Source organism: Papio anubis, chromosome 20 (genome assembly GCF_008728515.1).
Source record: "Papio anubis isolate 15944 chromosome 20, Panubis1.0, whole genome shotgun sequence".
Taxonomy (NCBI): Eukaryota; Metazoa; Chordata; class Mammalia; order Primates; family Cercopithecidae; genus Papio; species Papio anubis.
Window position 1 is genome coordinate 45,331,398 of NC_044995.1, and position 15,214 is coordinate 45,346,611.

The following is a 15,214-nucleotide window of genomic DNA, read 5'->3' on the forward strand; positions in this document are numbered from 1 at the left end:
AGGGCGTGCCTTTTAGTCACTCCCAGTGCCTGCGACTCACTGGCAGCTTCCAGCAGCCAATCCCGATCCCAGGATGCTGGCCGCAGGGTACTTCGGGGCATGACCTGTACCTGGCCGGTGGGGGGTGTCCTCCCTGCTTTCCGGTGCTGCCCTCTCTGCAGTCGTGAACATGCCGGATCTCCTTGTTGTGGCTGCCTTCCCTGTTTGGTTTGTGGGGGCAACAGGAACCTCTCCAAGACCTGGGGCTTCCCGAGAACCTCTGCTGGGGTGCGCTGGCTCTGCTGCTGCCCAGATCCCCTGTCCGATTCAGCATCTTCATCTGTGATGGGGGGATACCAGGAGCACCTGGGTTTGGGGCTATGAAGCATTTGTATCTGCTGAGTGCTTAGAAAGTGCCTGGTCACCGTCAGCGCTCTGCAGACACTGACACGGTGCAGTTGGTGTCACACCGGTGTCACTGCCGCGTGGCTATTTCGCCTTTTTAGCCTGACTGTCCGTAAGATTAGAGACCTCTCCTCTCTCATCCCTGCCAGGATGTTATGGTAGGCGCCTGTGGCATTTTTGGTGGATACATGAGTATCTGGGGACGTTCAGCAGACACAGTGCTAGCCCAGCACCAGGCCCATCAGGAACAAAACAGGACGGTCCCATGGTGTGTGGTGTTCATGGGTCAGTAGGGTGCTGGGACAGAAGACAGACGTGCTTCGGACTGCGAGGAGAGCTGGCAGAGAGTGAGCTGTGCTCTGTGCTTGGGGACAGCAGCAAGCCGGGGTAGGGGCAGGCGGGGGTCAGGAAGGGGTGAGCTGGGTGGAGGAGGCTTGGAAGAAGGCAGCATGTCGCTCTGGCTGCACCGAGGATGTGGCGCCTCCTCCAGGCTCATCGAGGCCGCTGGGCGCATGGAGATACCGTGGCCTGAAAGGGGGCTGTGGTAGAAGCGGGTGACGGTTAGGAGGCAGGTGGTTCAGGAGAGAGGGGCCGGCTGAGGAGCTTGGGAGAAGTGGCTGGGCTCGCTGTGCAGCAGGGGTGCACAGCTGGGGTGCACAGCCGGGGCCAGGAGCATGGGTGGAGAGGCGAGGACCCGGTTCTGAGCCCCAGGGTGCCCCATTCCAGGCAGTGGGCAGAGCTGGGGAGTGTCCCTGGGGCATCCCAGTGCTTTGGTACCGTCTGGCTGTGCCTCCCCAGGTGCCCTTGTTAGCCCAGGCTGCTTTGTGGGGGCGCTGACGGCTCCTGTGGACGATAGGGTGCTGCGGGCTGTGGCTGTGGCACTGCGGCAGACCCCCCCCAAGCTGCCTGTGAAGAACCTGAGGCCTAGAAGGCAGGACCGCGGCTAGGCTCCCGCTGGTGTCCCTTAGGCCGCAGGCTTTCTTCACGAGGATGCTCCCCCAGGCACGTTCACCCTCTGCACAGCCTTGCTGCCTGGCGTCCACTCAGAAGTTACCAGGGAAAGTTTGAAGCATTTACAGAGGCAGATGCAACAAACTCTCGTAGCTGCCACCCACCCAAAGGTGGTCCCTGCACAGCCAAGCCCGTTCCAGCCTGCGCTGCCCTCTCGGTCATTCTGGGGCAAATCCCAGGCGTCCTCATTTCATGGGTAAATATTTCAAAAGAGGCCTCTAACAAGACAGTGCTACCAGGACCACACCCATGAATTAGTCATCTCTTATGTTACCATATTACTTGGTGATATTAATTGATGATTATAATCCCTTAGTCTCTCAATATGCCAGTGTTTAAAGTCCTGTTTTTTGTGTTTGTTTGAATCAGGATGTTGATGAGATCCACACGCTGCGATTCGTTGTTTCTAGATTCTCCCGCCCCCTTCTCATTCACGCAGTCTTTTTTGGCTTTGCGATTTATTTGGTGAAGAGTCAGGACCATGTGTCCCGCAGAGCTTGGTACCATCTGGGTTTTGCTGCTTTTGGCCATAAGGGGCACTCAGGGTCGCCCTCTGACTCGCGTGTCCCTGTCTCGGGGGCCTGAATCTGGAGGCTTGGTCTTTCTATGTGGCTGCCCACGTCTCTGCCGCCGGCCGAGTGAATGGCGAGATGCTAGGACGCTCTCATGGTCCTTCGTGGGTGGGCTGGGACAGTCTGTGCGGGTTAGCTGCTTGCCTTCTCCGGGTTCACCTAGTGGTGTTGCTTCTGTAGGAAAGGCAGGACAAGAGCTCTCCTCCCCTACCCTGTTCCCCTTTATCTGCCAGGTTCCAGCCAGCCCTGCGCCCAGAAGTGCCGGCTTGCATCTGCCCTTTGCGCCGTAGGCCGGAGGGTGTGGCTTCCTGAGACCTGGATGTGACCGTTGTTCCTGAGCTGAAACCTTCCTCCACCTCCGGACAGGGCTCCCCTCCTCAGGGGCAGCACCACCACCTCTCTCCACCGCAGCCGCGCTGGAGCCCGGGGGTCCCGCGAGGACACCGCAGCCCGTGCCCCTGTTTCCTGTGTGAGGCTGTGCATGCTCCTGGTGGTCCAGCCTGGGCACCCATCCACCTCTTAGCCTTCTTGAGCTGACCGGCTTCTGGCCATCCTTCAGCCCCACCACAGCCCCCAGAGAGCCTTCCCAGCCCCTCCCACCCCTGGTGCTGGACCATCCCCCCTCCAGTCTGCCCTAGCATCTCACTCCCGTGGCTCACTTGGAGCTGGACCAGCTGCGCACCTCGGGGGAAGACAGGAGAGGAGTCCTCGTAGTCCCAGGTTCCCAGTTTGGCAGGGACCCACACCCCCTGGGACAAGTGTCTCTGTAAAGGCAAGGGGCACAGAGGAGGGGCACGCAGCCACATTTGAGTCCTTAGGGAGAGCGGCGTAGGAGAAGTGTGGACTTGGAGGGGGCGTGTCGGTTAGGGATACGACGTCCAGTTGCTCGGACCAAGTGTGTAGTGGGGCTTCTTGTAAGGGCTGGTCTTCTTACAGGACATGAAGGCAGGAGGTGCCAGGGCCTGGCATCCCTCCACATAGTCCTGTGGAGGAAGCCGCCTCCGCAGACACCACCTCTCGAGTTTTGGCAGGACAAAGAGAGGTGGTGAGAAACTTTGTCCCTGCAGTTTTGTTTATGACTTGGGAAGGAAAGCTCTCCCTAGGCTGCCCTCCCTTCTGTCTCCTTACCCAAGCCTAAGTCACATGTCCCCTCGGACAAGGGGAGGGAGCCCTAGCCTGGCCCAGACAGGTCACGCCTCCCCGCCTGGGGCTGGGACAGAGACCCACTCTTCTGAGATCGGGGCTTTCCCCACACAAGGTCACTGTCGGCCACGCCGGCTGGCCTTGGATTGGGAACCTGTTCACTTGTCTGCCCTGACCGGACTCGTGGTTCTGGAGGCTCCTTCCCATGCAGGTGCACCTGGGACTCGTGGGCTGCCGCAGGAGCTGCCTCTGCCACCTGTGTTGCTAGCTAGTCCCCGACTCCCAGGAGGCACCTGTGCCCAGAGCTTGCAGAGTCTGGTGCCGCCTGTGCAAACTGTCTGGCACTGCAGGTAGGCTGGGGAGAGATGGCCTGCTGCAGCACCTTAAGCCCCTCGGTCTGTCCCCTCTTGCCAGGACTGAGGATGTGGTCATGCACCTGCGAGCTTAGGTTGCTGGGGAAAGGGCTGAGAATAAAGAGGGTGCAGAGGACCCCGGGCCCGGAGCTCTGCCCTGCATCCCCACTGCTGACTGAGCCAGTGTGACGTCTCGAGCTTCTGAACAGTGTTCCCCAACTCAGAAGCCTTCATGGGACGCCCATACTCTTAGTTATTTTTATGCCGGTGAACTGCATTTTAACAAAGTGCGTTGTAATTCACCTACCATAAAATTCAGCCTTTTAAACTGTGCAGATTTGGTGGTTTTAGTATATTCACAGTGTTGTGCAATCATCACAAATTTTAAATTCCAGCATATTTTCATCACCTCCAAAAGAAACCCTTTGACTGTTGGAGCCACTCCTGCACCTCCCACCCGCCCCCGGTACCCACTCGCCCATGTCTCTGCATTTGCCTCAGCCTCCCAAAGTGCTAGGATTACAGGCATAAACCACAATGCCTGGGCCAAAATTCTGAAATGTTTCCGAAGTTCACGTGATGTATTTTTCTTTAGTTGCCTGTGCTTTTGGTGTCATTGTAAGAAACAATTGTCTAATGCAATGTTGTGATGTATTTTCTTGTGAGCTGTGTGGCGTTAGTGCTTCTGTCCAGGTCTCTGATCCATTTTGAGTTGTTTCCTGTGTGTGGGTGAAGTAGGGCCACCTCCATTCTCCCACGGGTGGGTATCCAGTTGTCCCAGCACCATTGGTTGAAGAGACTCCTCAGTCCCCACTGAGTGGTCTCGTCACCCTTATCAAGCACCAGCTGCCCATAATGTGAGAACGTGAGCCTGCACGTTTGCTTGCTTGTTTGTTTTTCAGACAGTCTTTCTCTGTCGCCCAGGCTGGAGTGCAGTGGTGCAATCTTGGCTCCCTGCAACCTCCGCCTACCGGATTCAAGTGATTCTCCTGCCTCAGTCTCCCGAGTAGCTGGGATTACAGGCTCCTGCCACCATGCCCGGCTAATTTTTGCATTTTTAGTGGAGACAGGGTTTTGCCATGTAGCCCAGGCTGGTCTCGAACTCCTGACCTCAAGTGATCAGCCTGCCTCAGCCTCCCAGAGTTCTGGATTACAGGCGTGAGCCACCGCGCCCGGCCCGCACCCGTTGTTTCTATGAAAACTTCCCTTCCTCCATGTGACATTCGGGCTTGGCACAGTGCCGTTCTCCCACACTCCCCGTCCACTCCATTTTCTTACCAGTCTGACGTCCCTGCTCCCAGGAGCACATCTCTGTTTACTGGGACCTGTGGCTTACATCATTTGGGATGGGGCGAGGTTCTTAAGGAAAAGCAGATGAAATTGTCTTGCTTCAAAATGTCCAGGTTCACAGAAACGCAGCCCCTGCACATGCTGCTGGGCCTCCACGGGAGCCCGGGCAGACAGCTCCTTCCCGCAAGCCTGCCTGCCCTGAGCCCTCCTGGCCTTTCTGTGCTCATCACAGCCTCTCACTCACAGCCCTTTTCCAGGCCGTCCCATGAACTCCTCACACCCTCATGTGGAAGATTCATCAGCGCTGCCCCATGCCAGCGCGTCCCTGTCTTCGGGGGTGGTGAGGGTGCGGGGCGGCACCCAAAGTGGACAGAGCCTCCTGGAAACTGGATCGTGACCTTGTACTTTTGCCCCCTCTGGGCGCTGCTCTGTCGTTTGAGTCTGCATCCTGCGTCCCGCGTCTGTTGGGCTTGGCCCTGGCTGCAAAGGAAGCAGGGAGTGGAGGTGGTGAGATCGTGGGCCCCAGAGGCCTGGGGCAGGTCTCAGCGCTGCCATGCGTTAGTTGGTGTCTTTGTGCCTCGGTTTCCCTGTCCGTTAGTGGTGCTGCAAAGGTTGAAGGGGTACGTGTTTCCCGTAACCGTCCGAGAGCATGGCTATGAATGAGCTTTGTTTCTGCTGTGGGGCCTGCAAGACCCAGTTAGCTGCACTTAGTAAGTCGTTCGATTTTTAATAAGGGCAGGGCAGGAGGCGCCCCGAGAGAGAAGTGGGCGCAAATCGGAGGGAGGGGAGCGGAGGTCTGGTGAGGGAGAGAGGAGGACCAGGGCCAATGGGGAGCTCTGTCCCTGCCCCACGACCACCCTCTGATGTGGACTTTCTTGTTTTCTCTGTTCCAGGAGGAGCCGAGGAAGGTCTGCTTCACCTACGACCTGTTCCTGAACCTGGAAGGCAACCCGCCCGTGAACCACCTGCGCTGCGAGAAGCTCACCTTCAACAACCCCACCACGGAGTTCCGGTACAAGCTCCTGCGGGCCGGCGGGGTGAGTGTGCCCCGCCCCTGCCCGCCGAGGGGCTGCCCCGCCGAGGCCGCTCCGCTGCGGCCTCCTGTGCCCAGCCAGAGGTGTTGGTGCTGGGGGCCGAGACCCGAGGCACAGGTCACACGGCAGCGCCCGACAGAGCTGGAGGGGACCTGGGAGCTCCGCAACCTGTGCCGGGGCGTGGTCGCTGCAGGTGACTCGTTGCTGGTCACCCTGTGCTTCTGGGTAGCCGTGGGTAATTAACACCCTCCTGCAGGAAGTGCCGGGAAGGGATGGGCGCGAGGCCGGTCTGACCGCGTGGCTGGGCCTGGAGCTGGCTTGTAACTAGCCGGGCAGGGCCTCCGCACAGGGCCCCCGCCGTGCGCATCGCCATTACCTCTGACTTCGGGAGGCCAGACGACAGTGCCAGCTCTGGGGCCAGGGCTCTCCAGGAGACATGTGGCCGGGACCCCCATGCGGTGGCTGGAGTGGAGCCCTCCGGACCCTCTGTGGGGGCAGAGCTCCCCACGAGGGCTCTTGGCAACAGGGTGGGCACAGGTGCTGGTGGAGGTTATGGAGGGGGGTGCATGGAGGGAGGGATGTGCAGGCTGAGGCCTGGGCACAGGACAGCAATGCCACCTTCAGGACCCAAGGCCACAGACCCTTTGCCTGGGTGCCGGCCTGAGCCTGTGATGGAGTGGGCTGGGGTGGCGTGTTGTGTGTCGTGTGCGGTGTGTGGTGTGTCATGTGTATGTATGTGTGGTGTTTGTGAGTGTGTGTGTGTTGTGTGTGGATTATGAGAGTGCTGTGTGTAGTGTGAGGTGCCATGTTGTGGTGTGGTGCCATGTGGGGTGACATACATGTATAGGGTGTGGTGTCACATGTGGGAGTAAGTGTGGTATGGCACATATGTGTGGGGTGTGCATGTGGCAGGTGCCAATGCGCACACATGTGTAAGGAGTGTAGTATGTACATGTAATGAGATGAGGGTTATTACATGTGTGGGAATGGTATGTACATGTGTGGGAGTGTGAGTATGTAATACATATTATTAGGGGTGTGTGTACATGTGTGGGATGTGGTGTACATATGTGAGTGCTGAGAGTAATAGCCATGTGTGGGGTGGTATGCATAATGTGGGGGTGTGGTATGTACATGTGTGGGATGTGGTTGTATATGTGTGGGGTGTGGTATGTACATGTGTGGGGTGTGGTATGTACATGTGTGGGGTGGGGTTGTACATGTGTGTAGAATTATGGTATGCACATATGTAAGTGTGGGCCCATGTACATGTATTAGGAATTGGGGTTGTACATGTGTGGGGTGTGGTATGTACATGTGTAGGGAGTTAGTAAGTATGTACATGTGTGGGATATGTGGTTGTATATGTGTGGGGTGTGGTATGTACATGTGTGGGGTGTGGTATGTACATATGTGGGGTGTGGTTGTACATGTGTGGGGTGTAGTACATGTGTGGGGTGTGGCATGCACTTGTAGGGTGTGGTTGTATGTGGGGTGTGTCGTGTATTGCAGTGTGTGGCACGTGTAGCATGTATGGGGTGAGTGGTGTGGTGTCACACGTGGGGCATGTGGTGTGTGTGGCATGTATATATGTGTGTTGTGTGGTGTGTACATATGCTGTCTGGTGTGTCATGTATGGTGTGTGCATGGCATGTATGTCGTGTCACTTGTGGGACGTGTGTGTGGTATGTCACGCATATATGGTGTGACGTGTGTTGGGAGTGTGTGAATGTGTCATGGGTGTGTATGTGGCACATGTGACGTGTTGAGTATGCGGGTGGAGTGGGTCGCCTCCTGGGTGAATTGGGGGCACCATGGCTGTGGGTGTTAGGCTGGGGAGTCCCCCTTCCTCCTCCTGGGGCACAGTCAGATCCTTGGTGGCCGTCGTTTTCCTAAGAGGAAGGAGGCGTCTGTCCACGTAGAAGCTTGAGTGCATCCTGCTGCTATCCTCGTAGATTCCCGCTTGTGGTTCTGATCTGGGGAGGGTGGTGCCGGCGTGGGTGTGTGTGGATGGCGTGGATCTATGTGGACAGCGTGGGTCTCTGTGGACGGCGTGGCTGAGTGCTGGGTGGCCCAAGGGTGTGGGGGCTGGGTCCCAGCGCCCTCCTGGCTCCGCTTTTCCACCTTCTTTCATGGCCAGGTGTTTTCACCGCGTTTGCAGTAGGGTTTTTGGGCGTCCCCGGAGGTTCCGTGGCAGCGTGGCTTTGGGAAGTGGCGTTCCCTGGGCCTCTCTGGGCTGCAGCCAGGACCTCGCTCCCTGTGGGAGGCGGCTTCCTTTCCTCCGCAGCGATGAAGGCTCTGAGGCCATCGCCTCAACACATAAAAGCCAGGGGCGGGGAGGAGGCGTGGGGCGAGGTTGGGAGGAAGGGCCTGTCAGGAGGAGGGAGCGCTGGCTCCACAGAGAGGCACGCAGGCTGCAGCAGGCGCCGTGGGGGGTCTCTGCCGCAGGCGCTGGGCGCTCTGCCCTCTGAGGGTGGGCTGCCCGGGGAGCTGGCTGGCTGGGCAGGAACTTTCCAGGCCTCCGGGGCTTGCCCTGGGCTGATGGCTGAGTGGGGCTCTCAGCCTTAGCAGCAGCCAGAGGTCTCAGTGGCGGGGGCTCCTCTTGGGGCTGCCCAGGACCAGGCAGTGGCTGTCTAGCAGCAGGTGACTGCAGCCCCCGCCGCGGAGCTGTCGGTGCTGGGAGACCCGGGAGGAGGGGCTGCTTTCTGTGTCAGCGAGCGCTGATTTCTCTGCTCCTCTCGCTGGGGTCACTTGGAGATGGCTGATTCAAGGGAGAGTGGGTAGGACTTTCCGCCGGCCCAGCCTTGTGCCCCTTAGGACCGTGTCTTATCTCTGCCCCCGTGGCTGAGGGTCCTTATTTCCGTCGGGGAGCCTGGTCCTCCTGGCAGCGCCTTGTAGGAGGTGGGAGTCATCTGTGCGTTCAGTTCCCAGTTCCTTTTTTTCAAGGGTCTGTGCTAGAGCGAGACACTGCGTGATCCTGAAACAGTCAGTCTAGGGCATTGTTTTGAGGGGAAAGAAGGTAGATTACCATGAGAGTCAAAGGATTGGGCCTGAGCGGGAATGGGGCTCAGCCTCCTGGCAAGCCTGTCTGTGCATGGCGGCCTTCTGTGGCTCCTCTGTGAGCCTGTGAGGTGTGCGTGCCCCAGAGCGCGGAGGGCCCACCGTGGCGTGTTTTCAGGGATGGCTGGGGCACACGTGCTGTCGGTGCTGAGCTATCACGGTCAGACAGGCTCTGAGAAGCAGCTCAGAGTGTGGACCCTGGGGGCCCTCTTTTCAGCCTGTGTCCCCATGGCCGCATGACGTCAGCGTCTTCAGATGAAAGGCTTGGCTGGCTGGGAACCGCAGGTGCTCACGGCTGTTAGCGGTGCTTCTTCTACCAACTTCAATACTTTTTTTTTTGAAGTGTGTTTTCTCCTTTTGTTCTCTCTTGCGGCCATCTGGGAGGCTTTTCTCTGTGGTGGTGTTCCTAAACTTGCAGTGTTGGTATTTCAAGACCTTGCTCTGAGCTTCCCCCTGCACAGCAGGTGTTTCCTGGGAGCCCTCCTGGAAGGACCCCAGAACTTTCGTCATCCGTAGCCTCTGACGGAGCACAGGAGCAGGCGCCCCGTGCTGCGGGCTCGCTGGCTCATTCGGGCCTGCTTTGCAGAGAGCCCCCTTGGTAGGCACAGGTCGTCTGCCTTGGTCTCAGCCTCAGCCTGGGTGCTCTTGCCCTGTTCGGGTCAGCTGCAGTCACTGCACACCAAGGACGGCTCATTCCCCTGGGCATGTGGGACCCACTGGAGTTGCACCCGTGTGCACCCCGGGAAGTTGCTCCCTGCCTGTTGTGGGCGTCTGGCTGGCCTCTCACACTTCTTAGCTGTTCCCCCTAAACCTTAGCATGCAGGTCAGGCTTTGGCCACGCTGCCTTCTCATGATTCTCAGTGTGCTCCGCAAGTCTTCTTGGGCCAGCCCTCCGGTCCGCTGTTCCCGGAAGGCCGCGTGGCCCCATCTGGGCCCAGCCATCCTGGGACCCTGGCCTTTTCTTCGCTCCCCACCCATGCCTGCTTCATCTGTGTGCTCAGCACCCAGTCCCCAGCGGGGAAGCGCCTGGGACTCTTTCGGGAAAGCGCTGAGGCTCTCCCTTCTCCCTCCTGCAGAGGGAAGCCCCACCACCTTCAGCCCGGCCCGCGTGGCCCCTGCCCCCTGCCCATCGATAATGACTGTCTCTTCTCTGTCACTAGGTGATGGTAATGCCCGAAGGAGCAGACACGGTGTCCAGGCCCAGTCCCGACTACCCCATGTTACCCACAATTCCACTCTCTGCCTTCTCTGACCCCAAGAAGACCAAACCATCCCACGGCTCCAAGGTTAGTGAGGCGGAAGGCCCAGTCGCATGGGAGCGCCGGGCCCAGCTGTGGTAGGTCTGGCCCCTCCCGGCGCCCTCCCTCCACTGGGCTGGGCCTTCCGTACCTGAACTCGCTCCCTTGGCGTCTTCCTCTTTGAGCTCTCTGCACACCCCTCGCTGCGCACTGCCGCTTCCCTAGGATTTCAGGAATAAGCCCGTGATCGTGGGCTCTTTGTCCTGTTCATCTTGAGGCCAGAGACCCTGCCTGGTCCTCTCCTGTTCTGCCAGGTGATGGCAGGGTCCCAGGACTGCTCGGCCTGAAGCCCTGAGAGCTTCGCCGACGGCTGCTGGGGCGGCCGCTGGGTAGAGTGTCTGTCTAGGCTGCAGCTGCCCACCTCCTCAACCCTCCTGAGGGCAGCTGGGGCTACTCCTGCCCTTGGCTATGCCAGGCTTTGCATCTCGGGCTATGGCTCACTGCAGAGGTTCGTGGGGGAAGGGCAGGGGAAGCCAGGTGGGCGCCAGCTGAATTCCGGTGTGGAAGAAACTTTTTATGGTCTCATCTCGTCCCAGTCGGTCAGGTGGGTGGCACTCGGCCTTTCTGAGGCCTCTCTCTCTAAACCGTCCCTGAGCGGCAGTTCAAAAGACAAGCTAGAAAGCCCTTGGATGGCATCACAGTGTTCCTTTAACCCCTGAGCACGCCCCAGTCCTCCATAGCCGCCCACTCAGCGTAGCCGTTCCTGGAGGCCGAGCTGCACGGGCCCTCGGGGCAGCTCACCGGTGCCCGCCACCCACACGTCTCTCCGCTGGTCCTCTCCGTTCTCCTTTCCTCACTTGTCTGCCGGGCCCTGCGTGTGGACCCGGCCATCCCAGGCGGGACAGGCAGGGCTCTCCAGCGCCTCACAGACTCACCGTCAGCCGCGCGGGAGAAGAACTGCAGCACCCAGGCAGGTCTTTCTGGCTCTTTCCCCAAGGCCAGCAGGTCTTAGAAATCGTCAGACTTGCCAGAGTCTCTGAGTAGGAAACGGAACCCTGGGGTCTCCGCGCTCGGCCTCCTGGCCTGTCTCTGCCTGAGCCTTGTGGAGGCTCAACGAAGGAAAGCTCTTGCTGGGGATCTTGGCAGCGTCCCTCTCAGCCACCACAACAGGCTTTCTTCTGCACGGGTCACTTCAAGCCACCTAAAGCCCTGTGTAGAAAGGCCGTCCCGGTTGGAGAGGTGCCCTCCCTGGGGCTGGGGCTGGGGCTGCTTGTGGTTTCTCTTGCCGGAGTGTCTTTGAGACCCTTGGAGCTCCCAGCTGGTGAGTTGATCCACTAGGCTCAGGAGGCCTGTGGGCAGGGTCCTCCGGCTCCACCCTCTCTGTCCCTGGAGACTTCTCCAGCCACCGGGTGGAGAGATGTAGGCGGCATCTGTGGGGAAGAATCGGGCAGCACTGGGTCCTGCCAAGGCACTTGTCTCTGAGGGCGTTTTGAGAAAGCCCCTCTGCCCCAAACCCTAGCCTGGCGAATGAGCCGTCAGCCCCACCGTGGAGCCCTGGACGGCACAGGCCTATGAACCGGCCTCTTCCCCGGCTAAGCGCCCTCCGTTGGTCACTGGCTCTGCCTGGGGAGTGAGTGGCCAGGCCATGCGCTCCGAGCAGAGGGGCCTCAGCAGGGCTCCCTGAGCCCGGAGAGATGGGATAGGTGGGCCTTTTGGGGCCTTGCCCATCAGAATCCCCAGGCTGGGGGACTGCTGGTGAGTGCAGCTGTGGCAGCTTTGGGGGACTCAGTCCTGGGGTTTGTCCCTCCTTCACAGCCCTCACTCAAGAGTGGCGTGGCAGGCAGAAACCACAGCCTCGTAGAGGGGGCAGGACCCTCTCATGGCCTTGCCTGGCATCAGCTGCAGGGAGCTGGGTGTCACCCATGTGATGTCAGGTACTTGGCCTGGTTGCTGCTTCCCGTGGAGGTTCACAGACAACCTTGCGAACGTGATTTTCATGGCTTCTCGCCCTGGAGAGTGCTCATGTAATGCTGAAAATTTAGTGCCTAATTCGAATCATGAGGTCAGGAGATGGAGACCATCCTGGCTAACACGGCGAAACCCCGTCTCTACTAAAAAATCCAAACAATTAGCCGGGCGTGGTGGCGGGCGCCTGTAATCCCAGCTACTCGGGAGGCTGAGGCAGGAGAATGGGGTGAACCCGGAAGGCGGAGCTTGCAGTGAGCCGAGCTCGCACCACTGCACTCCAGCCTGGGTGACAGAGGGAGACTCCATCTCAAAAAAAAAAAAAAAAAAAAAAAATTTAGTGCCTATTTTCAGAACCTGTGGTGTCGGGTGCCTGTGCGCCTGGGTGGGAAGGCTCCTCCTAGCCGGGCAGGCCCTGGTGGCAGTGGCAGCTCGGCTGACCCCAGGCCAGGGGCGCACAGTGGGAACTGTGTTAGGGGCCTCTGGTGTGCCTTTGGAGTTTGCTCTCATTCTGCCCTTGGTGGCTGTGACCCCGGCTAAACTCCTGCGGCCCGGCTGGGCGTGTGTCCCCTGCTGGAAGAGGCCAGGTGGTATGTGGCATTCAGTGTCTCACACCTCCCTCCCTGGGGAGTAGCCTGCTGTGGAGCACAGCCCCATTCCACAGCCCAGCTTCCAAGAGGACACCCCCCGATAGCCCTGCATGGCCCAGGCCGGCAGGGGGGATTCTGGGGACACTCCACCGCCCCGAGTGGAAGAGCCAGGCCGAGGCCTCACAGCCACTGGTACAGTTCCTGAGCCTTTGACACTCAGCGTGGGCTGTGACTTTGCAAGAAGATGGCCAGCTGCTCTGCCTGCCCTGTGGTTCTTTGCAGGGAGGAGTCTGTCCCTGGACACTCAAGTGGTTTTGAGAGGCCTCTGCCCAGCCTGCCCCTCCCGCATATCTTTGGGGGAGCTGTGAAGCGTGACCCCCCTCCTCCCTGGTACTCTCACTGCTCCCAGAGCCCCTCCCCAGGGCCTTCAGGGTCTGGCTGCTGCTGGCTTCTGTGCCGGGAGGCCAGGTGTGTGATCGCTGGACAGGCTCTGGGGCCGCCGTGCACCTGCTGGCCGCTGCTCCTTTCCTAGCAAGGGTGGAGTCCCAGGCGGCTGACGGCAGAGAAGCCTGCTCAGTGCCCCTGGGTGCGTGGGGTGACACAGGGTCTCCGTAGGGAAGGTGAAGGCGTGGCTCCCGCCGCGGGAGTGTTGGCAGCGTGCCTGTGGGACGGGGTGTAGGGCAGAAACATACAGCATACAAGCAGCAGCGCCCAGGCCAGGCGCGGGCTGTGCCACCCCAGCCGCGGTGCTGGCAGCCCCCATGCTGCGTGCTGGGTTGAGGTGGTAGCCTTGCTCTTCCTCAGGGAAGCAGACACAGATGGCTGGGCTTTTCTGCCGAGTCCTGCAGTGTCAGGTCAGAGCTGAGCTCACCCCTGGGCCTGCGTCCTGCTGCTCTCTGCCATCATCTTACCTCTGTCCTCAATGCGATCAGCCCCCAAGTCCAGCTCCACCCTAAACCCCTGGGTTTCTGAGGCGGAGACCTAGGAATGTCCTCAGTATTTTAGGAAGGCGACCCAGGCGGTTTCCCTTCTGAGAAGCCCAGGAGCTGTTTGCTCTGTGCGGTACCTGGGACTCAGTGGGCACTCAACAGGTGGCGCCCCGAAGCCAGGCCTGAGCCGGCTGGACCCTAGGGGAGTGGAGTCCTGGAGAGAGGGGCCGGCGGGGCTCAGAACGGAAGGCCTTGCGTGACCGAGCAGGAAGCACTGAGCTTCCCGCACGTAGCGTGAATGCTGGAGACGGAGGCTGGGATGAGGGGCAGGGCTGCCTCCAGTGCCCGCCAGCACCCCGCAGTGCCAGCAGAGCCTCTGACTTTCCCGGGCCCAGCTGTGAGGTGTTAGCGCGGCGGGCGCGGGCGAAGTGGCTGTGCTCTGCCTGACTCACCCTGTGCTCTTCTTGAATCCCTCAGGGAATGTCAGTTCAATTCAGAGGGGAAGCTTAGCCTGCCGCCGCCGGGGACCAGCTGACACTTCCTAGTAGTTTAGAGGGAGAACTCCATTTAAAACTCTCACCTGCTGCCTTACCTTTTTGCTTTATGGAAGAGTTTCTCTAGCTGAGGCTGAATCAGGTGGATTATGCTTTGTAGGGGTCAGGGGTGGTGGAGCAGCGTGCCCCGCAGTGCCATGTGACCTTGTCTCTCCCCTTGCCCTCCCTGCTCTGGGCCTTGCAGGACGCCAACAAGGAGAGCAGCAAGGCCTCCAAGCCGCACAAGGTGACCAAGGAGCACCGGGAGCGGCCCCGCAAAGACTCCGAGAGCAAGAGCTCCTCCAAGGAGCTGGAGCGGGAGCAGGCCAAGAGCTCCAAGGACACCTCGAGGAAGCTGGGCGAGGGCCGGCTGCCCAAGGAGGAGAAGGCGCCCCCGCCCAAGGCTGCCTTCAAGGAGCCCAAGATGGCCCTGAAAGAGACCAAGCTGGAGAGCACGTCCCCCAAGGGTGGGCCCCCGCCCCCGCCCCCACCCCCGCCCCGGGCTTCCAGCAAGCGGCCGGCCACCGCCGACTCGCCAAAGCCCAGCGCCAAGAAGCAGAAGAAGAGCAGCTCGAAGGGGTCCCGGAGTGCTCCAGGCACCTCGCCTCGCACCTCTTCCTCCTTCTCGGACAAGAAGCCGGCCAAGGACAAGAGCAGCGCCAGAGGGGAGAAGGTGAAGGCCGAGAGTGAGCCACGGGAGGCCAAAAAGGCCCTGGAGGTGGAGGAGTCCAACTCAGAGGACGAGGCTTCCTTCAAGTCCGAGGTGAGTGAGCGCCGGGGCAGGGCAGCGAGGTGCGGGCAGTGTGGTGGGACCCGCCTCCCTTCTGGAACAGTGGAAGGAGGTGGGATCTGAGCCCGGACCTCAGGTCTCACCAGCCGCTCCTCCCGCTGGCTCCTTGTAACCTGGGGCCTCCACACGTCACTAGGCCTCGGTTTCCCCGTCTGTCAGGTGATAAAAGTCTGCCTCATGAGGAGTCCCTCCTTGCCTCCTAGGTGGCGTTTGTGGGTGGTTCTGGTAAAGCATGATGGCATGGTCCCAAGGTTCTGAGTTCCCCTCCTCCAGCAGCCCCCTGCACGGGCCCAGGTCTTGGCCGCTCTGGTGCCAGTGGGCA

General features: G+C 60.0%; 1 protein-coding gene across 2 annotated transcripts in view; it reads left to right on the plus strand.

Moving 5' to 3' along the window:
- The window catches only part of MLLT1 (MLLT1 super elongation complex subunit), a 75,001-nt gene that overhangs the window by 48,307 nt on the left and 11,480 nt on the right, over positions 1–15,214 (plus strand). The window contains exons 4-6 of one of the 2 annotated variants that reach the window (XM_003914748.5): positions 5,647–5,790; positions 10,008–10,133; positions 14,308–14,865. In XM_003914748.5, coding sequence (XP_003914797.1) covers positions 5,647–5,790; positions 10,008–10,133; positions 14,308–14,865 — 828 coding nt within the window. The remainder of the gene's footprint in view (positions 1–5,646; positions 5,791–10,007; positions 10,134–14,307; positions 14,866–15,214) is intronic. The other variant, XM_009193290.3, reaches the window with a different exon arrangement.